The 20,639-nt window shown below is 32.9% G+C and overlaps 2 protein-coding genes across 10 annotated transcripts in view; one reads left to right on the forward strand and one right to left on the reverse strand.

Moving 5' to 3' along the window:
- LOC122572550 (protein bfr2-like) overlaps positions 1–20,639 on the reverse strand; it is a 41,223-nt gene that overhangs the window by 10,497 nt on the left and 10,087 nt on the right. The window contains exons 1-6 of one of the 7 annotated variants that reach the window (XM_043737620.1): positions 18,939–19,399; positions 18,630–18,734; positions 16,962–17,343; positions 13,551–16,832; positions 10,887–11,185; positions 8,986–9,450 (exon numbers count right to left, since the gene is read on the reverse strand). In XM_043737620.1, the coding sequence (XP_043593555.1) occupies positions 8,986–9,450; positions 10,887–11,181 (760 nt within the window). In that variant the 5' untranslated portion in view covers positions 11,182–11,185; positions 13,551–16,832; positions 16,962–17,343; positions 18,630–18,734; positions 18,939–19,399. Of the gene's footprint in view, positions 1–8,985; positions 9,451–10,886; positions 11,186–13,550; positions 16,833–16,961; positions 17,344–18,629; positions 18,735–18,938; positions 19,400–20,639 lie in introns of those variants that run through there. The other 6 variants (XM_043737616.1, XM_043737622.1, XM_043737621.1 and 3 more) reach the window with 6 other exon arrangements.
- LOC122572559 overlaps positions 19,576–20,639 on the forward strand; it is a 12,312-nt gene continuing 11,248 nt past the window's right edge. The window contains exons 1-4 of one of the 3 annotated variants that reach the window (XR_006318498.1): positions 19,576–19,594; positions 19,695–19,826; positions 20,255–20,367; positions 20,430–20,633. Coding sequence is in view for 2 of the 3 variants with exons in the window: in XM_043737637.1 (XP_043593572.1) it covers positions 20,125–20,149; positions 20,255–20,367; positions 20,430–20,618 (327 nt within the window). In the remaining variant the exon portion in view is untranslated. The other 2 variants (XM_043737638.1, XM_043737637.1) reach the window with 2 other exon arrangements.

Raw genomic sequence — 20,639 nt, forward strand, 5'->3', positions numbered from 1 at the left:
TAACATTTATAATATCGCTTAAAAATTTGCATTTCTATTTATTTACATTTATATGTTACTTAGATTTCGATTTCGAATAGTCAATCAAGAAAGAATCATTTGACCTACGAGAGCCTCTAACAATGTCCAACATCGAATTAAAGTCCAGTTTTCAACATTTGCCAGGTTATCGACCACAATGGTAATTCAACGACCCATTTTCCACGATCAACTTGTAACAAGCATTCACACATACTTTCAGCCATTTAGTAAATAATGCAACGAATTTGAAATTCGAAGAGTACGTCGTAACACTTCCCCGTAATTTAGAATTTCAAATTATTCCGAATCGATTTCACACCTATCCGTATATCGGACAATTACCAGATCAATTTATCCAAAGTGAAATCGCGTTAACGATCGCGTTTCTTGCAGCGAGCTAATGCAATTTAATGGTCGAGCATCGGGGCATTCAAATCGCCGTGCATTTGTTTTCTAAGATAGTGGCTAGCGTTAAGCTATGCGATGAATCGACACGGGAAAAAAACTTCCGTGTGGCGACCTCGATGAATTAAGTTCGTAAGAAAGAGCGACAATGTTAACGGTATATCGGAATCCTCCTGCGGAGCTGAACTGGTCTTCGATCTGGGCCACGACCTGCTTCCTACTCACCTACAGATCTATCTAGTCAGCGCATGCAACCATATGGACAAAAATTCCTCGTATCTATCTAAAAACTCTCCCCGGTTGTTGATCCTATTCCAGCCACTTTCTTCCGGACGGTTGATCATTTGCGAGGATCCAAATACTCAGATCGCGGCCGATTAGAAATAGACGCGACGTGAAGTTTCATTCAGCGAAATTCCGTGTCGAGTAATCTTATAAATATCTAGTAAGTGTATTTCATTTGTAGGTTATGTTGACATTATGGTTGTATACAACATAAGTTGCATGTTACCAATAAGAGCTTTGTACTTTTACATTTATTACAATATATGTAATTTATGTTAGGACTTAATGCATCTCCTATAGCAATGTATCAATAGTAACATTAATTAATTATTGTTAACAAATTTGAAATGTGGAGAAAAGTTCAATCTACCTAAACCTGTTCCAAATGGAGAACTTGTAAATCTATGAAAACCTCAGCACTCTCTAGAAGCAAAATTTAATCCAACCAAACTCGTTGGAAATTAAAAAATTCGAAGTTTCTAGAAACAAAATTCAATCTCACGAAACTCGAACAAATTCTAATAACAAACTCTAAAACTTCCTGAAAAGATCGAAGAACAAGTAACAACCTGACTAAAGAAGCTTCTTTCAAATTGAAAAATCCCGAGCTCCTTCAATTAAATTTCGTCACAGTCTACTAAAAAAAAAACCTCGATTCAACTAAACTTCGTCTAAATTAGAAAATTATAAATTAAATAATTAAAAATTAAATTAAAAAATGCAAAAGCAAAATTTAATTCAACTGAACAAAAACTTGAAACTTAACAAAGCCCCGTTAGATTGAAAAGATTCAAAAGAGATGTGATGTCAATGATCGATTGCAGCTGATTGGGAATGCGAGAAGAAAATAGAATGACGTGGCCGGTGATCGGGGACGAGAGACAGCCATGACTTTGGGTGTGGGTCAGGGTCATGGACGAGAGAACTCTTTCGCACCGCTACGCACGCTTACGCTTAACGTACTCTGGGTCAGTGGCCTCGTTCTGTTTTGGACCGAGTGCTTGGTGAAAGCCGAGAAAAAATTTCAACCCGGTCACACCTTTATTGGATCTGGCCTCTCAGCCTGAGTCCTGTAGAAAGTTAATTGGCCCCGACCAGCTTCGTTTAATTAAAATTTTTGACGCGTCACAACGTACCGCTTCTTTCGTTACGATTCGTTTCGTTTCGCGTCTATCACTCGCATTCTTCTTCATCGATTAATTCGAATGAAATTAATTGAAGCTGAATCGAACGATCGTTTCACGACGAAATTTAATTCGTAGACTGTGTATGGAAATTCATATTTTTTAAGTACTTCGATAACGAGTATTATACTTTGGCTGCTTTGTATATGTATGTATATATACAGGATGTCCGAAAAAGTCGGGACAAAATTTATGTTACGTGTAAAGGAGGACACGTAGGTGAAAGAAGTTCGTATAAACTTATGTTCGAAAATGCTTCATCGAGGGGTTATAAACGTTCGAAGAATTTTTATTAATGTTTTTGTCAGTTATAAGATATGTTTGCAATTTCTTTCTTCTGTAAGAACGCAGGTTTCTATTCGTCGAACTTTTTCGAATAATCCTGCTGTTATGAAAATAATAGTAAATGCATTTACGTCTATCTGCGATTTTGTGTAACTAGTCATAAGAACAACTTTCACGGAAATCTTTGAACGCTTACAACTCTTCAATAAATGAGCATTCTTGGACATAAGGTCCATATGAACCTTTTTCATCCAGTTGGCCTCATTAACGTGTAATTAATAAGTTTTGTCCCGACCTTCTCAGACACATTATAAATACTGTGCATTTTTGCACCTTTAAATATCCTATAAACATACAAACATACAAACATTCGGAATTTATTAATTAGAAAATAAAGATGCGCTTAATTACATACGTCTCGTTTATTCAGTATAGTAATTGAGCGCTATTTTGTTGGAACGTTTGTTGATGATAATTACGTTGGAAAACGTTTTATAATTTTTAAAGATTAATATTTAGTTCTTCTTTGTAGTTTTGCAGTCGCTAGTTTGAAGTTTTTAATTAAATTCCTTTTAATCTTTTCATTATTTAATTCGATTCAATTCCGTTTTAATTAATTTTTTCCTTCAGCTGAATTTTTTCATTAAATTCTTTTTAAATTGTATATTGCTTATTTAAGTCTTCCAGCTTAGTTACATTTGTTAATTAAATTCTTTCTATTTCGCCTAGGAGAGGACGCTATGCTTTTATAAACGAAATGTAATTTCCTGAAATTAAATTGCTTTTAATTAAATTCCTGAATCAAGCTAATGCTTGTGTTTTTTGTTGAGAATTTTTCGTATATTGTAAATTATAAATAAATGAAAGGTGATTAACGTAACGTGAAAAATGTATCGCTCCAGGAAATGGCTCTCGAGAGTAGTTTGAATTATTAATGTATCATTAAAACAAAGTAAATGAACTAAATAATTTTAATTTAAATTTTACGAAGTTTCAAATTTAGACAGCATTAAGAAATATGATTATAATTTCTAACGTTAATTGTAAGAGAATTTTCGTTAACGTTAATTTTCTAGAAGATTCTTATTCAAGACTCTCGACCAACGTCTTTAATAAGAAATTCTTTCATTTTCCTAGAATGTAAAAAGTATCAAGCTATCCTACTTTTATTTCATGAAATAAATTATATTAAATAATTACACGTGTATAGGGGAAATAATCTACTAATAAGTATCCAATGTGCCATGAATGTTTAAACACACTGCTTGCAAATAAATACACGTACAAGCATGATATACCTATAATTATATAATATGCTTGTATTAATTGCACTCTAACTACAACCTTTCACTTAAAAAAAGAAAGATGATTAATATTCGTTCCGTAATTATATTCAACATTAACCTGTTCTGTAATAACGTTACTATGTGCACATAATAAATATTTAATATTATGCCATCTAATTGATCTACTATTTATGCATTGCTCTACAGATACTATGATTTTACACGTACTACTACTAGAAGGTAAATTTCTACTACAAAAAGAAAAGGAAAAAGCGGGAAGAGAAAATTAACATCCATTGTACGTTCAATACTCAATGTAGCACTATAAAGTGTTGTGTGCTAACTTCACCGTGCACGTAATAGGTAGATGTAATTTCTAACATTACATTATATTGTGCATTGTTCTGGTGATGCTGTGCTTTGGTACAAACTAGAAAAGGTGAGGAATGCGTGTAAAAAGGCCCAAAGTTTCGTGCTACTGTCCAGTAATACGTGACCGTCGGTCGTCATAAAGCTGTCCACCAAACACGTGCATCTACTCGTCAAGGATAAGGCAAAGAAATTGCAAGCAAGGGGTACACTAAATAGTTCTACGAACGAGTGACAAGGCAAGCAAAGGATTCCTAAGTAAATGAAAAGGCTTCCGGCAACGATCATTAACCCTTTGAAGAGCAATTAGTTATAACTATAACATCAATTGCAATTGCACCAATTAAGAGGCAAATTATATGGCCAAACGTAATTCGTCTTTTTACTGTATTTTATAAATAAATACTAAACATTTAGTAATATAAATGTTTAACAATACTACATATACACTATGATTATGAGTATAGAAAATTTTGGACGTTGCGTAGTTTTTTACGTATTATTAATTTTTGAATTCATATGTTATCATTATTATCTTTCTCTCTCTTTGATCGCTTCTTTTCACTTTATTAGGAAATCTAAAAATTGTTCTGTTTTTTCTAATAGATTGATTTTACTACAATTGATAAATAAAAAAAATGTATTCTCAATGTAATTTCATTCAAGATATTATTTTAGCTTCACTATTTTAAATAATATTTATAGAAAAATTAATAGCCTAAGCCCAACCTAACCTCTTTCATACCTATCATTTCTAAATAAAATTATATTTTATCTAAAAACTTTATAGACTATAAATATTAATAAATACTATCTGAAGTATCAAACTTCAAGAAATTGAATAATTCAATGAAAAGATCCAATAATTCAAAACTATAATAGGAATAAAGAAAATAATTGCTCCAAAGGGTTAACCGAGCTAAGTGACACAGCACATCACGTATTAAATGAAGAAAGTAGCTCTAAACGATTAATACCGGAGATTATTCATAATTAGAACGGTGTATCATGACGTGGAAAAACAAAACGAATAATCGTTCCTCTTCTCGTTTTTCCCTCGATTAACGAGGGAAAGAGGAAAAGAGAGGTTATCCTCTGGATCACGATTAACCTGGACAAATACACGGAACTGGTTTGAACACGGACGATTGGTGACAGAAATAAAAAGGCGAGACACACAATTTATTTTGTTGTTTTTTTCTAAAAACAATAAGTTATCTGTATTTTTGCAATCCAGAACGGACAATATCTCTGTACAAGCTTCTTTTCAAACAGAATTGTTACAAGTCCTGCGCGATAAACAACACCGTTTCTCGGCCACAAATTTATTTTACAAATACACATTTTCTCTTTTTTGTTCCTTACACTATTTGAATTAAAATAATTTTAATAAAAGATTATATTTATAATGGAGACTTAAATTATAAGATAAATTTGATTTGAATCCCAATTGTTTATATATACAAGAAACAAGGAAGTTCATTCATTGAGAATAAATGTTGAAAAATTGAAAGAAATCTAGTGTTAAAAAATTGAAGTGGCCAGTTGCGGTATTGCTTACTCAGCGAATGAATGACATCGTTCACTTTACGGCTCTCTTTCTCTCATTCTTACGTAAAGACATACGGATTCTCTCCTTTACTCCTCGTTTGATCATTAGTGGATAAACGAGTAGAAAAAGGAAAAGAAATACGTGACGTGAGGTCACCAAGCTAAGATATTTTCAAATGATACCTATTCCTTCACATCGCCAAAGTACCTTTTTCCCTTCATTCTATGTCGATCAATAAATATTCAAATTTCTATTGTACAATTTATGTTTTCCGTAAAAAAGAAATCTTTCCTCGCACATAACTATTCAACATCATAAAACGTCTCGCTTTTTCTACAATCCTAAAGTTCACATGAATTAATATAATATAGACTGAAAGACAAATAAATATAATAAATATGAGAAGGAAGCATAAATACAGCTTTAGAATCACATGATTCACGGAACGCTTTACTGTGTTGCAAATAATTGGAAGTGCGAAATATTTTTTTCTTTTATTGGAAACAATTGGAAGAAAGAAAGAAAGAAAAGGAAAGAAATGCAGGTACAGATCGAAAGGTACTTTGAATTCTTCGTTCCGTTGTTTTTTTTTTTTTTTGTTATCAACAGCTTCGTTCAACAGCGCTTACACGAGTTTCGAATGTTTTTTTATTAAAAGTAGATGTTTTTGTTTCTACTAATTAATTTAATTACGACTTTTTATAATCGTTATCACGCGAATATTTGTCTATCAGAGATTTCTACTTCATTTGTAATAACGTTATCGATCATTGTTTTGACATAAAAGTTAGGTTTTTGAATGTGTATTAAAGGAACACTTGCAATTGTTATAGGGAATTAAAGATCTATGTACATACGTTCTTAATATACTTAAGTATCGATATAATAATATGTTTTTAAATCTGTAGCCTCTAATTTACAGATATGTATATATATAAATATTACTGTGTCTGTGTAGATTTACTCATGTGCTTAATTTACGAATATTAATTCTTTTACTCTGTAATGAGTGCTAATTATTTACTGTTTTAACGTTATATCTGGACTTGATATTAAACACAATTTATATTCAGTAATCCTGTAATTCAACATTAAAGTCGACATGAAAAGTGAACTTTGATGTATACAGGTTACCTTTGGTGTACGTCAATCGAGTAGCTATTAAAATAGGTAGAGAGAAGATAAATATGTATAACAAGTGCCGATAAAATATCGCGTATATAATTACTGGATGTTTAAAGCAGACAGTTAATATAACTAATGAAAAAGCTAACAAGCAACGTATTATAGATCTCTTTTCAAATGAAGATTAAAGATAAGGCTAGGACTGAAAGGTTAAGGTTAAATTATGCTAGAAGTGCCACCCGATTGATATATAAATAGTATATCAAGAAAGATTCAAACAGAATAAATAGTGATAATAAGAACTTGAATCGACGATCAGTGTCAGTAATTACGAATATTATAGAACTTTCCTATCTACTGTTTCAATCGCGCTTTCACGTGACTGCAAAACATTCCCACCGCGCTATTAATGATTTCTTGACGTATTGTCAGCAGATGCAATAGCCTAACGTCATACGCGTCTACATCATTAACCTTACTTCACCTATCGTTAGAAGAAGAAAAAGAGTGAATACAATATAACAAATATTTAAAAGACAGCCTATCTTAGATAATTTTTGCTATAACTGTCATTTCATTATTAGTTATTGTTGTTAACGACTTATTGTATCTACTATCTATAGTGATGCTTGAAATCTGAAATTCACTCCCCATGAATACGGAAGTCTCATCGTATACATATATTTTTTATCTACTTGTAATTTTCTATCTTAAGCTTCCTACTTCAGCCCGATTTTTTACCTAATTTACTTGTCCCAATTGTGTGAATTAAAAAAATATAAATCTATGTACTTAAATACAGATATTGAAGCTTGTAATTATATACGTGTATATTAAAAACACGGATTTTATATTCTCTAATACATTTTACAGATATTTCTTCAAAACACATTCAAAATCCTAATCTCTAATCAAAATGTTTATGTACATTCCACCTCTTATAATTCTCACAGTGTTACTGGTTTAACAGTTAGAATTGAATACCGTAAACGGAAATCGTGTAAGCTCCGTTGGAACAACCGAAGAACGCGTGGTTGGGAGTTACGAGAAGGTATCAGGATGTTATGTATTGACTTACCATGCTGTTCGACCACGTGCGAATCGCTTCGAGTAGAGGTATCCACGTTAATAAATAGAATAAATATACTACCGCTACTTCTACTAATCTAGTGTTACATGTCTACCACTACAACTGGGCGTTTCAATGATTTTCAAGCGAATTTTCAAATCGGAAGCAACAAGTAGTTAGTCAAGAAAAGAAAAGAAATCTTCGACGATCGATTTTAATTACTTTTTAACGATCGAACAAAATTTTCTTAAGCATTGACGCTTTTATTTTTTGGAAGAAAATTTCAGAAACTACTGTCAAGAAAAATTCATTGTGACAGAAATAAAATAATATGTCGAACAGCATCGGTGGATGAAAACTTCTCGAATCGGAGCTTTGCCTTTTTATGAACGAGTGCGCAAGCTCTAGTGGTCGCTAGATTTTAGGCTAGCTTTTGCTTAGATTATTTTTCTTCTTTTAAAGACTGTAAAAAATAATTTACATCTGATTAAATGGACAAGAGTAAAAGAATTTTAATTTTGAACGAATTACTCTTGACCGTTTATAGGTTTCTATATATTTATGTTTTATGCAAGTGCTGCTTGAAAATGTGTCTTGGTGAATAGGATGCTTGGATTGGTGTCTCGTTTTTCTTGAACTTTGCAATTGTGTAGAACTTCTATGAAGTTTTGGAGCTTGTTACTTTTGTTTTAAAGAAGAAGCTTTATATGTACATATATGGTTATTTATATTTTTCCTAGGGAATACTTAAACACGCGCAGACAAAAAGAAACTAAATGCTTGAACTTTTCATCTATAATACTTTAAAATTGCCCCATACAAAATTAACCCTGAATTGAAACTAGGAAATTCATACTACATAAATTGAAAAATGTTACGGATATTATTTTTTCAAATTACATTTGAAATTTGCTATTGTATATTGATATATCGGAGATGATTCTCCTTACGAGAAATAAATCTATAAAAGTAAGTCAACTATTCTTTAAGAAGTTCAATACTAATCATGTACTTACAGATAAAAATAAGCACAGTTGGTTTCTGAGAGATTCGTACAAATCAAAATAATTTAACCCACGAAGTTCCCATCACGAGACAACATTCCCAAATATCCTCTTCCAAGACAAAAAAAATAATAGTACACCTAACCTCAAAGCAAAAGTCTGACCTAGAACATCCACACGACCCATAGAAAGCATCGACCGTTTCGCAACGGCGCGAAGAGTCGAATAATTAATGAATTGAGCGCGTGATTGTCAGGAATCGTTGTACGTGACTTGCCACTCGTTTCCCTCCTCCCTGGTTAAACGACAGCCTTCGAGGAAGGGGATGTAGCACGCGTGCGAGATTTACGCGCGTGTTTACGCCCTGTACTGTGTTTCTTGCTCTTTCCCTTGAACTCACGTGCTTGCCTGGCGCCAGCGATGTCGGCGATGCTGTCCTCGTCATCCTCGTCCTCGTCATCGTCGTCCTCGGTGTATAGCAGATCGACGTCGTCCTCGTCTTCCTCGTCGTCCTCGTCGTCATCGTCATCATCGTCCTCGGTATCTGCCTCGTTCGTTGATACGGCTGGGACGTGGACAGGATTTGACACGGATTCCGCACCTTCGAGCCCGGTTTCGTGGATACCGGATACGGCTTGTCCCTCTCCCACTGCGTTTCCTTCGTCATCCTCGACGGCTGTTGGCTCGCTATCCACGGCTGTGCTCTCCGCAGCGGTTTCTGCTGCATGCTCCGCTTCCGCGGCGGCGGCGTTCAAATCGGCTTCGACAGCCGCCGGAAGCGCGGGCGCTACCGGCGCCGCCACTGCTGGCGCCACTGGTTCTACAGGGGTGGCTTCGTCATCGTCGTCATCGTCGTCCTCTTCACCTGCAATTCATGGTTTGTTGGTTATAGAAGCTGTTTTTCACTTGTCTTTCCGATTATTTATTTCTGTTTAAATTATATTCCTTTGGAACTCCTGAATATTGCACATGATAATTTTATTGCAATTGGTAACATTAGTAATTTTATATTAGTAATTAGTATCTTTTTCTTTAAACGTCTTAGATTTTATGTTAAACGAGATAATCAAATGACTAGCAAAGTTATTACTGTTATGAAAAAGAATTTATCAATATTAATAACTTGTAATTTATGAATTGTAAAATTTTGCTAATAATATTATCATTGAATTGTGCAAGGGTACCCTGATAATTGGATGGAATATTTTTTAGGGTTATTTTTTACTTAATTAAGGATCAGAGTGTTTAATAAAATTTTCTTATTTGTTAATTGTATACATGGTTGACTAGAATTCTTAGCAGTATACCAAGAATGAACTAAAATTTTAATGAAAATCAGCAAATGGATTAGCAACTAAATTAGCAATGGATTATAAACTTGTTGAAATATTATGTGTAATACTATATATAGTACATATATATATATATATAATATGTATAAATATTATGTATAATATTATATATAGTACAATAACTGTCGTTTTCTTCATCTTTAATGATCGTATAACGAAAAATGTTGGCAGTTGCGATTTATCTTTTCGTATGTGGGTCGATATAAAGAAGTAGCGCGTAGAAATTCTTTTCGAACTGGAGTCGCCGTCGATTTATGTTAATTCGGGCGAGTTTGAAGTATCTTGTACCGTTACAGCTACGTGAACGCACCAGAATTTCCGTCGGACATGTCGCTAACCCGAAGTTTAATGTTTGTGTAACGGCTGGCACATTCGCACCGCGATCCTTCCCATTGTTCGATTCAACGAAATCTTATTGACGGATCTCCGATAACCATACGAAGAAAGCAAAAGCCATTAAATGGACTAATCGGTCAGTGAACTCGAATTCTATAATTAACTCGAACTCGTTACAATTAAATATCACGAACCATACTTTAAAAATGAAATTTCGCTATCAAATAAACCAATGTAATTATTAAATTCCTGGCACATTTTTATAGGTTCCGAATCATGTTTTTGAAGTTTTGAAAGTAAAATTTAACAAATTTTTTATGGTGATTTGCTCCTGAAAAAATGACTAAACATTCCTTAATATAGAAATTTCAAGCGTGCTACTTTTATAACAGTATAATTTTTATTCTAGAGATACTTCTTTAAATTATTTTTATTTCTAACAAAAAATTTGCGTATTCAAATTATTTCGAATGTGGTTTTTCCATGATTCATGGATAAGACTATGTTTATGTTTTGTATTGATTATATAAGTAAATATTTTAATTATACTGATTATACTATCCTTTCAATTAATTTTTATTTTCAAATTGCAAACGAAGAGAACGGAGCTTACCTAATATATCCTCGATGAAACGTTCGAAATAATCGGAAGCATCATCGTCGTCGTCGTCATCGTCATCGTCATCGTCGTCATCATCGTCGTCACCCGTGATATCAAAGTCGACGTCGTCGTCGTCATCGTCGTCATCGTCATCGTCTTCGCTGACTGCTGCTGGCAGCTGCGTTGCCTGTCTTCCGGTTGCGACCTGATTCGACGTAGAAGTCGCCGCTGAGATTTTTGGCAGCGGCGATGCGGTTCCGATTGCCGCCAGGCAGCACAATACTCCCAACGCTATCACCAACTTCATTTTTCTGGAAAACGAAAAGTACATTTTTTAATAATTTCTTCCATTACAATTTTGTTTACGTCTTTTAAAATAATTCTTATATTCTTAAATAATCTTTAATTTGATTATTCGTAAATAATAATTAGTAAAGTATTATCAAAACAAGATAGTTTTTATTCTTCGAATTTTCTGTTAATTTGAGGATTGTTTCTAACAAAATGTTTAATTTATATTTTTTCTTTTTTCGAAGTTCTATTTGTGTAGAAACAGGAACCTTTGTGTAGAGACAACGAGAAGGAAATATTTCACTTATTCCTGGATACGGTGGAGAAACAAAAGAATCCTGCCAGCACGTAGGAAATTTTTTAAGTTTCCATCTGTTCGATATTATGGAAAACGGGGTCACGTTCAAATTGCAAATTGCTGTTGCTTGATAAACCGCGTTCTAGATATCCGAATGCATTTATTCCACTTATTTCATACTCTATTCTGCTTCGACCTTAACTTCCTCTATAAAAAGATCTAAATAAAAGTATAAGGATTATATAAATCTATTAACTTAATTAATTAAGAATTAAATTCCTAATTACATTTTCAAGTCTGAAGAAAATAATATTTTTTACAGAAAACTAATTGAGGAAAGTAATTAAGAAGAAAATATCAGATTAATCGATTAAAGAAAGTAGAGATTTTACATTATATTACTGTCGTTACAATTCTATTTATCCCTCATAAGAATGCAAACAACGTTGCATAATATATGATGATGTTATTAACTGAATTATGAGAATAAGGGAAGAACGTAACCACGAGAAACATAATTTTCCCAGGACCAACAAAGAGTTTCATTTGACACTGGAGTTATTCTGACCTTCGACTGGCGACATCAGGATTCCCATGCAGTCGTATTCTCACAGCTAACGGTAGGCAAATAAACGTTACTTGGCCATCGTTCAAAGAAACGCATTCTATTATCTTTTTCCAGGAATAGAGAAATCAAAAGGATAAGGGAAGAAACCAGGAAATTCACGACTAATTCTCTTAATATGAAAATGAAGAAATTAAACGGAGAAACAAAAGAAATAAAAATACAGAGTCACGAAAAATTCATGACTGATGTTTGACATTCGAAGAAACGCATCGATCTTTCTTCGAGGATAAAGAAAGAGAGAAGAAAATAAGAAGAAACGAGGTGCTCATATACGTATAATATTATTCGATGTTCCATTATCTTTCTCCAAAAAGAAATGAGAGAAAAGAGGAACATGAAATTCACGAGAAATTCGTCATTAAAAAGTGCATCCATTTTTTTCAAACAGAAAGAAACAAAAAGAGGAAAAATGAGAGAACGAAGACCACCAAAAATTCGCTTACTATTTATGTACGAGATAGATATGCAAGATTAAGCTTTCATTAGAAGTTTACACGAATGTTCTAGTTATTATTTATAGCTATTTTAGTTATTCATGATTGCAGACAATGGAGTCCCTCTTATATTAATCCATAGGAAGTATCGTTTCTTTACATTAGATATCTTGGGTGCAAATAAGCTGTCGATATCAATCTTTATTTTGTATAATTGTTTGTCATTGTTCTACTAACTTTATCAATACATCTTTTAGAGAAATCCCTATCATAATGAATCTCATTAAAAAATTCAAAGAAAACTCCCCATTCAAGAAAAAAGCCCAGGGGATCCATGCATTGCTTATTAGATAATAATCTAATACTGAACCAAACTCCTGTTATATGTACTTCCAAAATCGAAGGAACTTCCTCATCTTCGTCCCTAAATCGTGTTAGCGCAATGGATCGTATTCAAGCTCTGGTTGACAAAGTGTGAGAAATATAATAAATAAGCTATGAGTGTTTACGCGTTTATGAAAAACATTAATCTATAAAAATATACAGAATGCACATAGTATGCAAAAATAATGGGAAAAGTGAAGTTATCATAAGATTTAGACGTTGAAACGGATCTCTGTTTAAGTTCCACTTGCTTAGTTAGATCCAGAAAAATACAAATTTCGACAAAAATCCGTAGCTGAACAGTAGAAGATCCCTATGCGATAACAACTAATATCGGTTCGCAAACTATCACAAAGAGTTACCGAGGTTACCACATGACAGGATCTAAGCCACTATCGTTGCACACAGCATCACTGCTAAGATTCTCTCGAAACTCGATTGGTAGAGTCTTCGATCCGTGACATTATAAGTATACATCCACCGATGGAACCGAATCCGTTTCGATCGTCGAAAGAGGGTAACTGCGCCACGTTTGCCCACTTGCTCCACGAATTTCCACGAACGTCCACGAATCGAAGAAGAGGGTTGAAGATTAGAACTCCGATAAGGGAGGTTCGTTAAGCTGACTTCCTTCGACTCACCTCACTTCCCGCTTCTTTTTTCGTTGTTCGACGAAGGATAATGGTTCCTGTTCAAGTGAAGCGTATGTGTCCAGGTCGTTCAACGACGCGAGTTCTCCGTGATATCCACCGAGCGACCCGGTGAGAGTGTTAAAACAGACGAGGCGGCTCGCAACGACCCTTTTATACCGGGCTCACCTCTCCACCTCCTTCGTTCTCGTTCGCCGTCCTCTTTCCTTGGCGACGACATGGTGTGTATTACACCTTCTTCGTGTGTTCTCTCCACGTGGCTCTCGTTGCGTTTTCTCCCTTTCTTGAGAACGTGCATTGTGCCGTTGAGTAAAAGGATCGGGCCGAGGCGTGCACCGACTTTACTACGCTGCGAAAACATCCAGAACATTTCCCATCCAATGAATACCCGGAGCTGCAAGGCTATTTTTCTTGGATTTCGTTTGAATCGTCGCTCCTCGATGAATCATTTTCGTTGCAATCGATGGACTGGTTTTTCTTTTGTTTCCGTTGGTTTCTAGAAAAGTTTAGTGTCAATGTTTATTGAGAGAGATTCCCGTAAGTTTTCTATAATAAAATGATTCAGAAGGTTTATTTGGGCAAGATTAGATTTGATTAGAATTAGGAATTTATAATATGGTATTGAATTTATAATACAGTAGGATAATCGTGGAAGATTTTTCGTAGCTTTTAAATGAAAGATATTTTGCTCTTTAACCCTTGAAAGACTAGTGAGAGAATACGTTCCAAAGTAGTTTTTAGGAAGGCTATTACAATTTTGCTATAACGACATAAGGTGGTCATTAGGCTGTTATAATTTTTCTGACACCAATGTGACCTATTGGAACACAGGATCGATAGTATTAAAACAAGAAAAATCCGCCCTGATGTTCATTAATAAAAAAGAATCTGCCTTAAAACAGTTGAGTTATTTCTTCTCAGGATCTAAGCAACTTGATAAGTTGAGGAGAAGGATTCGATTTGGTAAAATTAACGAACAATATAATTTATTGCTTCTGTAACATAAATTAAATCTTAACATTGTACGATTAAATTTAATTTAAATCATAAATTTAAATTATAGGTACAATTAATTACTCTCTGTCGGTAATTAATTACTTTTATCACAAACGAGGTACAGCCTCGTCTGTGCTTTTATCGAGCTTCTTGGATGCTGCGATCCATTTATACTTTTACCATTCTCGGACAATTTAATTGCCAAGCAAAGCACAGGATTTCTTGGATATTAATAACAGTATGAAGGCTAACTTGCAATTTACACAGACGTATAAAATTGCAAAGTTACGTTGATGACTGGTTCGGAATTATTTTTATCCGTAAAAATTGCAAGTCGTTCACTTTACAGTATTTAATAAATCTCTGCAGTGCATCGTTGCACTTCTGTCAAATTCGATTAACGGACAATAAATGACAAAATGACAAATTATAAAATTAATTTGACTAGTTGAAAGAGTTTGATTAAGGAACATCTTTCCAACAAAATCAATCATTGTAGTATCTTTATAACTTTTCTTTCTTAGCTAATCCATCATCGAAGTTACGAGCGCTACAAACAAATTCAGCTTCAATGGACCTAAAATTTTTTCATTCAGCATTCAACCGTCATATTTAGTGAAAGTATTTCTCTCGTTTGCTATTCTCAGCTTCCACTTCTCACCTTCTACGTATATAGGATGTTTCAAAGAAAGAGTCGAAGACTTTAAAAGTACAAAAATTAGTGGAAAATTTACTAATTTATTATTTCATTGTCTAAACGCTATTGTCTCCCTATAAGTTCGGAGATGGAAAATTCTACTATAATAAATATTTTATAACATAAAAATCTGCTGTCTAGTAATTACTGGATTTTTATATTTTTCAATCTCATATCCTCATGTACAGAACTAAAGAAGTGAAACTTACATAAAAATTTGTTTCATCCATCAAAAATTATAAAGAGTATCCTACTATGAATGTTTTATGTATATATTTTTATAATGCAATCTGTGGATTTCGTTATCACTAAATTTATCATAGAAGCATAAATACCCGCAGTATAGAAATTACATATAAATTCTTAAGCTTTCAGATGTCCAACGTTTAACTCTCTCTAACACTTTCTTCCATTTTCTCCGTCTCCATCTCCGTCACCGTTTCCGGTTTCATTTTTTCAGGGTGTTTCCAATTTTCGAAAGAAGCGGTAACGATGGATTAAATCGAAAGTATAGAATGGCATGCAAGTGGTGCGAATTTTAGACGAACGAAAAATCCGGAATACCACTCGAGGACGGGTTGGTCATCGGAGCGATCGTATAACTGTAAATACTAGACAGTTTCCTCTTTCAGTCTAACCACTGATAGATCATACTCCTAGCATTCGTTTAGAATCGAACGCTTCAAGCGATTCGACATTTTTGTCAGACATATTCCACTTTACTCATCTCACCACTTTACTAGTTTTTCGAGAAACCACTTCTGAATAAGTTTCAATTCAGTAGGCTGGTCGGAAGTTTTATCCAAATCGTTACGATATGATATAAAAATATTTCATTTTTTATATAGTTTAGGTAAACATCCAGAATGTTTTATGTGACTCCATTAAACAAAATACGAATGTATTATGTATTATACGTTACGTTTGTTCATTTTAGAAGTGGAAGTGTTTTGAAAATTTAGATAAATTAATATTAAATAAGGAAATATATAACGATAATGAAGAAAGTACTTCTCTGGTACTTCTCTGTAAGTATTCATGAATATCTTAGTCCAATTATACTATTTATGCAGTGTGCCAGGATCAGTCCAAATACGTTACACCATCCATATTAAAGTTAACTCAACTGCACGATTATCTACACAAATTAGCGAGTAACGAAAGGCAATTAAAACATAAAGTATCATAAACGATACAATTCTGCTAGACGACTTAGTATTAGATGTAGTACTAATGTCAGCAGAAAATATCGGATAAAAAAACCTAAGGAACAATAGAAAATATTACGAAATTTAAAATAAAGTAGCTTTATGATTTTAATAATTACCTTTGTCCCATAAATGTTTGCGAAAATTAACAGGATCGCACAATCGGTCAAATTTTCAGGTATAAAAATTCCAACAGCAAAATAAAGGAGTACAAATAGCAAATAGAAAATAAAAGAAACTCCAAACCAAAGTAAGACCTCAACTGCTCGTAAAAATATCCATAGTAAATCGTCTTACGCTTTACAATTTTAGGAGCCACATCTGCTCTATAAACATTTCTAGAAACCAACGAAATCAAATCATTCGTACAATCTGCAAAATCATTCAAACTTTCAACGACATAGCTCCAACAATAAGATACAAAGGAACTCAAAGAATAAAAAAAAGAAAAGAAATATAGAAAATATCCTATATAAAGTATTTTAGGCATTACGTTCTTACCGTTAGTAACTAAATCTCCCCTGCAAATATTTTGTAAAGCCAGCGAAACTATATTATCCGTGCAGTCCGCAAAGTCATTGAAACTTTCAACTGCACAGCTCGGACGACTTCTGAATTACCCTAAATCATTGTTTGATCCGATCGATCAGAGATTATCATAGAATCGCTGGTGTTCAAGTTTCCTGCTGGTTGTCGTGCTAGTTTTTAAGGATCACCGTGTCCGTCTCGACTCTCCATTCGGCCGGAATATGGGATTTGGTGTCACACAACGCGGCAAGGAAGTAGTCCGCGGCTTCGTGAATTAGTAATCAGGATGTGTGTCTGCGACTGACGAACACATTTTCGTGTATACAGTATAGCCACAGGTGTCTGTTCGAGCGAGCTGAAACGAAAGAATGAGAGAGTGTGAGAGAAATGAGACGATCGGTTGATCGAAGAGGGGTGCGATGAGAGGGGGATAAAGGGGGAAAGGAGAACGGAAAGAAGGAAAGAGAGAAAGAGAGGGGGTAGGAGGAATTGATACGAGAAAGACGATGACAAGATGAAAAATTGAAAGAGAAAGTAAAAATGAGAAACAGAGAGAGAGAGAGAGAGAGAGAGAGAGAGAGCAGATAGTGCTATGGTCCTCGTGAAATAGAGACACCTGGAAAGATCAAGATTTAGAAGGAAAAGCAGAGATGAGAGAGATTATGAGAATTTGTTTAATTAGTAGAAAATTCATGGCTGTTCATTTATGTTAAATATAAATGAAGGGCTTTCTAAAAAACTATATTGCGGGATATTATTTAATTTGCCAATAGCATTATTATTATATACAATGTTGGAATAATGTATTAGAAATTTCACAATAATGTATCGAAAATAAGAGATCCGAATGTAGTATACGTGTAACTAGAACAATCAACAAATCTCTTTAAAATAAAACTATGTACTCGAGATTAGAATTGATAAATGATTAACATTCATATCTTCTATCTATTGTTACTGTACCATTGCCCATTTAACCTATTGAAATCTTATTTTTAGGGATACACAGTTACAAGATGAATTTCCTGAAAAAGGGATTCATAGGTATATGGAAAAATGTTAAATTTATTTTAGTCTAAATTAGTTAGTTTAAATTGCCGAATTATTACGAAATTTATAATACAATACGAATGAATAGAATAAGAATAAAGCTCTTTAAGAGCCACTGCAATTATCAACTGGAACAGCTAATACTAAAAAATTAAAACTAAACCTAGTGCAACTTTTTCGATTTCTCATTAATAGTTGACGTAAATGAACTGCCATGTATCATATATATAACTAATAAATATAATCATAAAAGGGGTATTTGTATGCCAAAGATATATGTACACAGAGAGAGGAGAAACACAGAAAGAAAGAAGTATGACGAAGAAAGCTAAAACTGAAGAAGGTGTAAAAGCAGTGAAAAAGAAGGGGGAGACGGTAAAAACCAATATGCGTGAATCGTTTCACGATATAAGGTTCACACTGGCATTCTTCTCTGTGTCATTCGCCCCGGAATTGTAATTCATTATTCATCGAATGAGCGAGGACGTACACTGTCCCCGAATTGCTTCGCCAAAAATTCAAGTTCATACTCTACACACGATTTTAGAGGTATACTGTTGATGTTATATAGAAATATACATATGTACATACGTGTATTATGACCATTAACTATAATTATACATATAATTCTGGGCAAAGATTACTATGGATTTGTGCAGGATATCTAACCCTAAAAGTGTAAAAATATCAGTACACCTGTGGGAGGAATAATTAATAAATTAATATGTGTGACCTATTACAAGCATTGGCTTTTAAAACATAAAATTGATAAATGTTAAAACACTTATAGAAAATTGTAAATCCGAAAAGTTATTAAAAAGATATCAAAACTTTCAAAAGAAATATTATTTATGTTTTTAATAAATCTTAAAAAGTAAAGAATGCATATAAAACTCTTACCCGTTACACATTTATTTATGTTTATTAGAATTGAATATTTTCTTCCTCTCCAATCTATACTGATATTTTGATCACTGCTTTAATTAATTTACTTTTAAAATGTTAGTTCTTATATAGTTCTTAAAAGCTTTAGTTTTTAAATGTTAGTAACTTAATTACCCAAGTTTGGCATTTATATTATTAAATTTTTTATATTTACATCCATGGATGTTATAAATGATTTTACAAATTCAGATTTTGGACAAACTCAGCAATGTTTCCTATTCATAAATCCATTTTCTATCGAATAAATCTTTTTCTATGTGTTTTGAATCACAATCTTGCACGAGTTGAAAATTTTGATTGATTTTATTCAACTATTAATCTGAGCCAACTGTCACGTTTTATATGAGATCAATTGTATTACACGAAGCGTGGCCTTAAAAATTATTATTTACGCGTAATATATAAATTCACTTCGTTGAAAGAAACATTTTTTCTTCTGATATTTTTATGACTCATCGAAAGCAATTATTTCTATTGGTGGTGCTCAAATTATATAGCTTCCTAAGCATTACCTTAAATATACTTGCATTTAAATAATATCTGAAAACATTTACAGTATGTTCTTTTATATTATGTACATAATAAGTCATAAAAGTAATTTTGCATAAAAAGTCTGTATATTCGCATTCTGATATATCAATCTTTTATATAATATTTTTGAGAACAAATTGATTACCACTTCGTTCGCTAACGTAGATTTAGTGTTTACAGAAATTTGCAGTCGCCATACCGTAAAGCTGACGTGAACAACTTGTTCCTTTAAAAAATTTGTTTTAAAATCAAGTAAAATCGCGCGCTGTTCTCTTCCATAGCATAACAAACAGCTGTTTTATTTTTTGACAGGTAGTTACACCATATCTTTTTTTACACTTGACGGTGATTAGACTTAACCCCTTTTAATAGTCATTTTGTTTCTGGTATTTCTACGTATCAGAAATAAAAACATCTTTATTCGCTTTATGTGTTTGAATGTTTTGTTTTTGAAGCGTTAATTCCAGTATTATGCAGTGGAAACTGCAGGAAAAAGAAAATAATCGGAACAATATTAAACATGTTGACATTATCACTGAATCTTTATAATAACAATTATTATTTTTAAATAATATTAATCTCTTTACAGTATTAATATTGTACAAAAATAATGTTACTCTTTATAATATATTCAGGTGATCATTTATTACATGTTACAAAATATTATATTTGTGTATATGTAATTATTGATCTATTCAAAATATTTTAAAATTTTAATAAAAATCATTTTTACCTTTTAGTATTAAATACTTACATCATAATTACAATGGCACAATCACCTGCAGATAGTAAAGATAATATAAATGAAGATTTGTCTACATCTTGTAATGATTTCACAAGAGATTTTTATAAGGTGAGTAAGGATTTTATATCAAACATATTTTGTTAATATTATAATTATTGAATTTATTTTAGGAATTATCTTTCACCAGTGTAGAAAATATGATTAATTCACCATTAAGTATACATATGATATTGTCTCATCTTTCTCATGGCGCAGAATCTACAACCTTGAATGAATTGACTAAGAGTCTTTGTCACTATAATAAAGATTTGATACAAGAAGGGTATAAATCTTTAATAATCCAGTTAAATGTAAGATGATCATAATTATTTAAAAAAAAG

Source organism: Bombus pyrosoma, linkage group LG11 (genome assembly GCF_014825855.1).
Source record: "Bombus pyrosoma isolate SC7728 linkage group LG11, ASM1482585v1, whole genome shotgun sequence".
Taxonomy (NCBI): domain Eukaryota; kingdom Metazoa; phylum Arthropoda; class Insecta; order Hymenoptera; family Apidae; genus Bombus; species Bombus pyrosoma.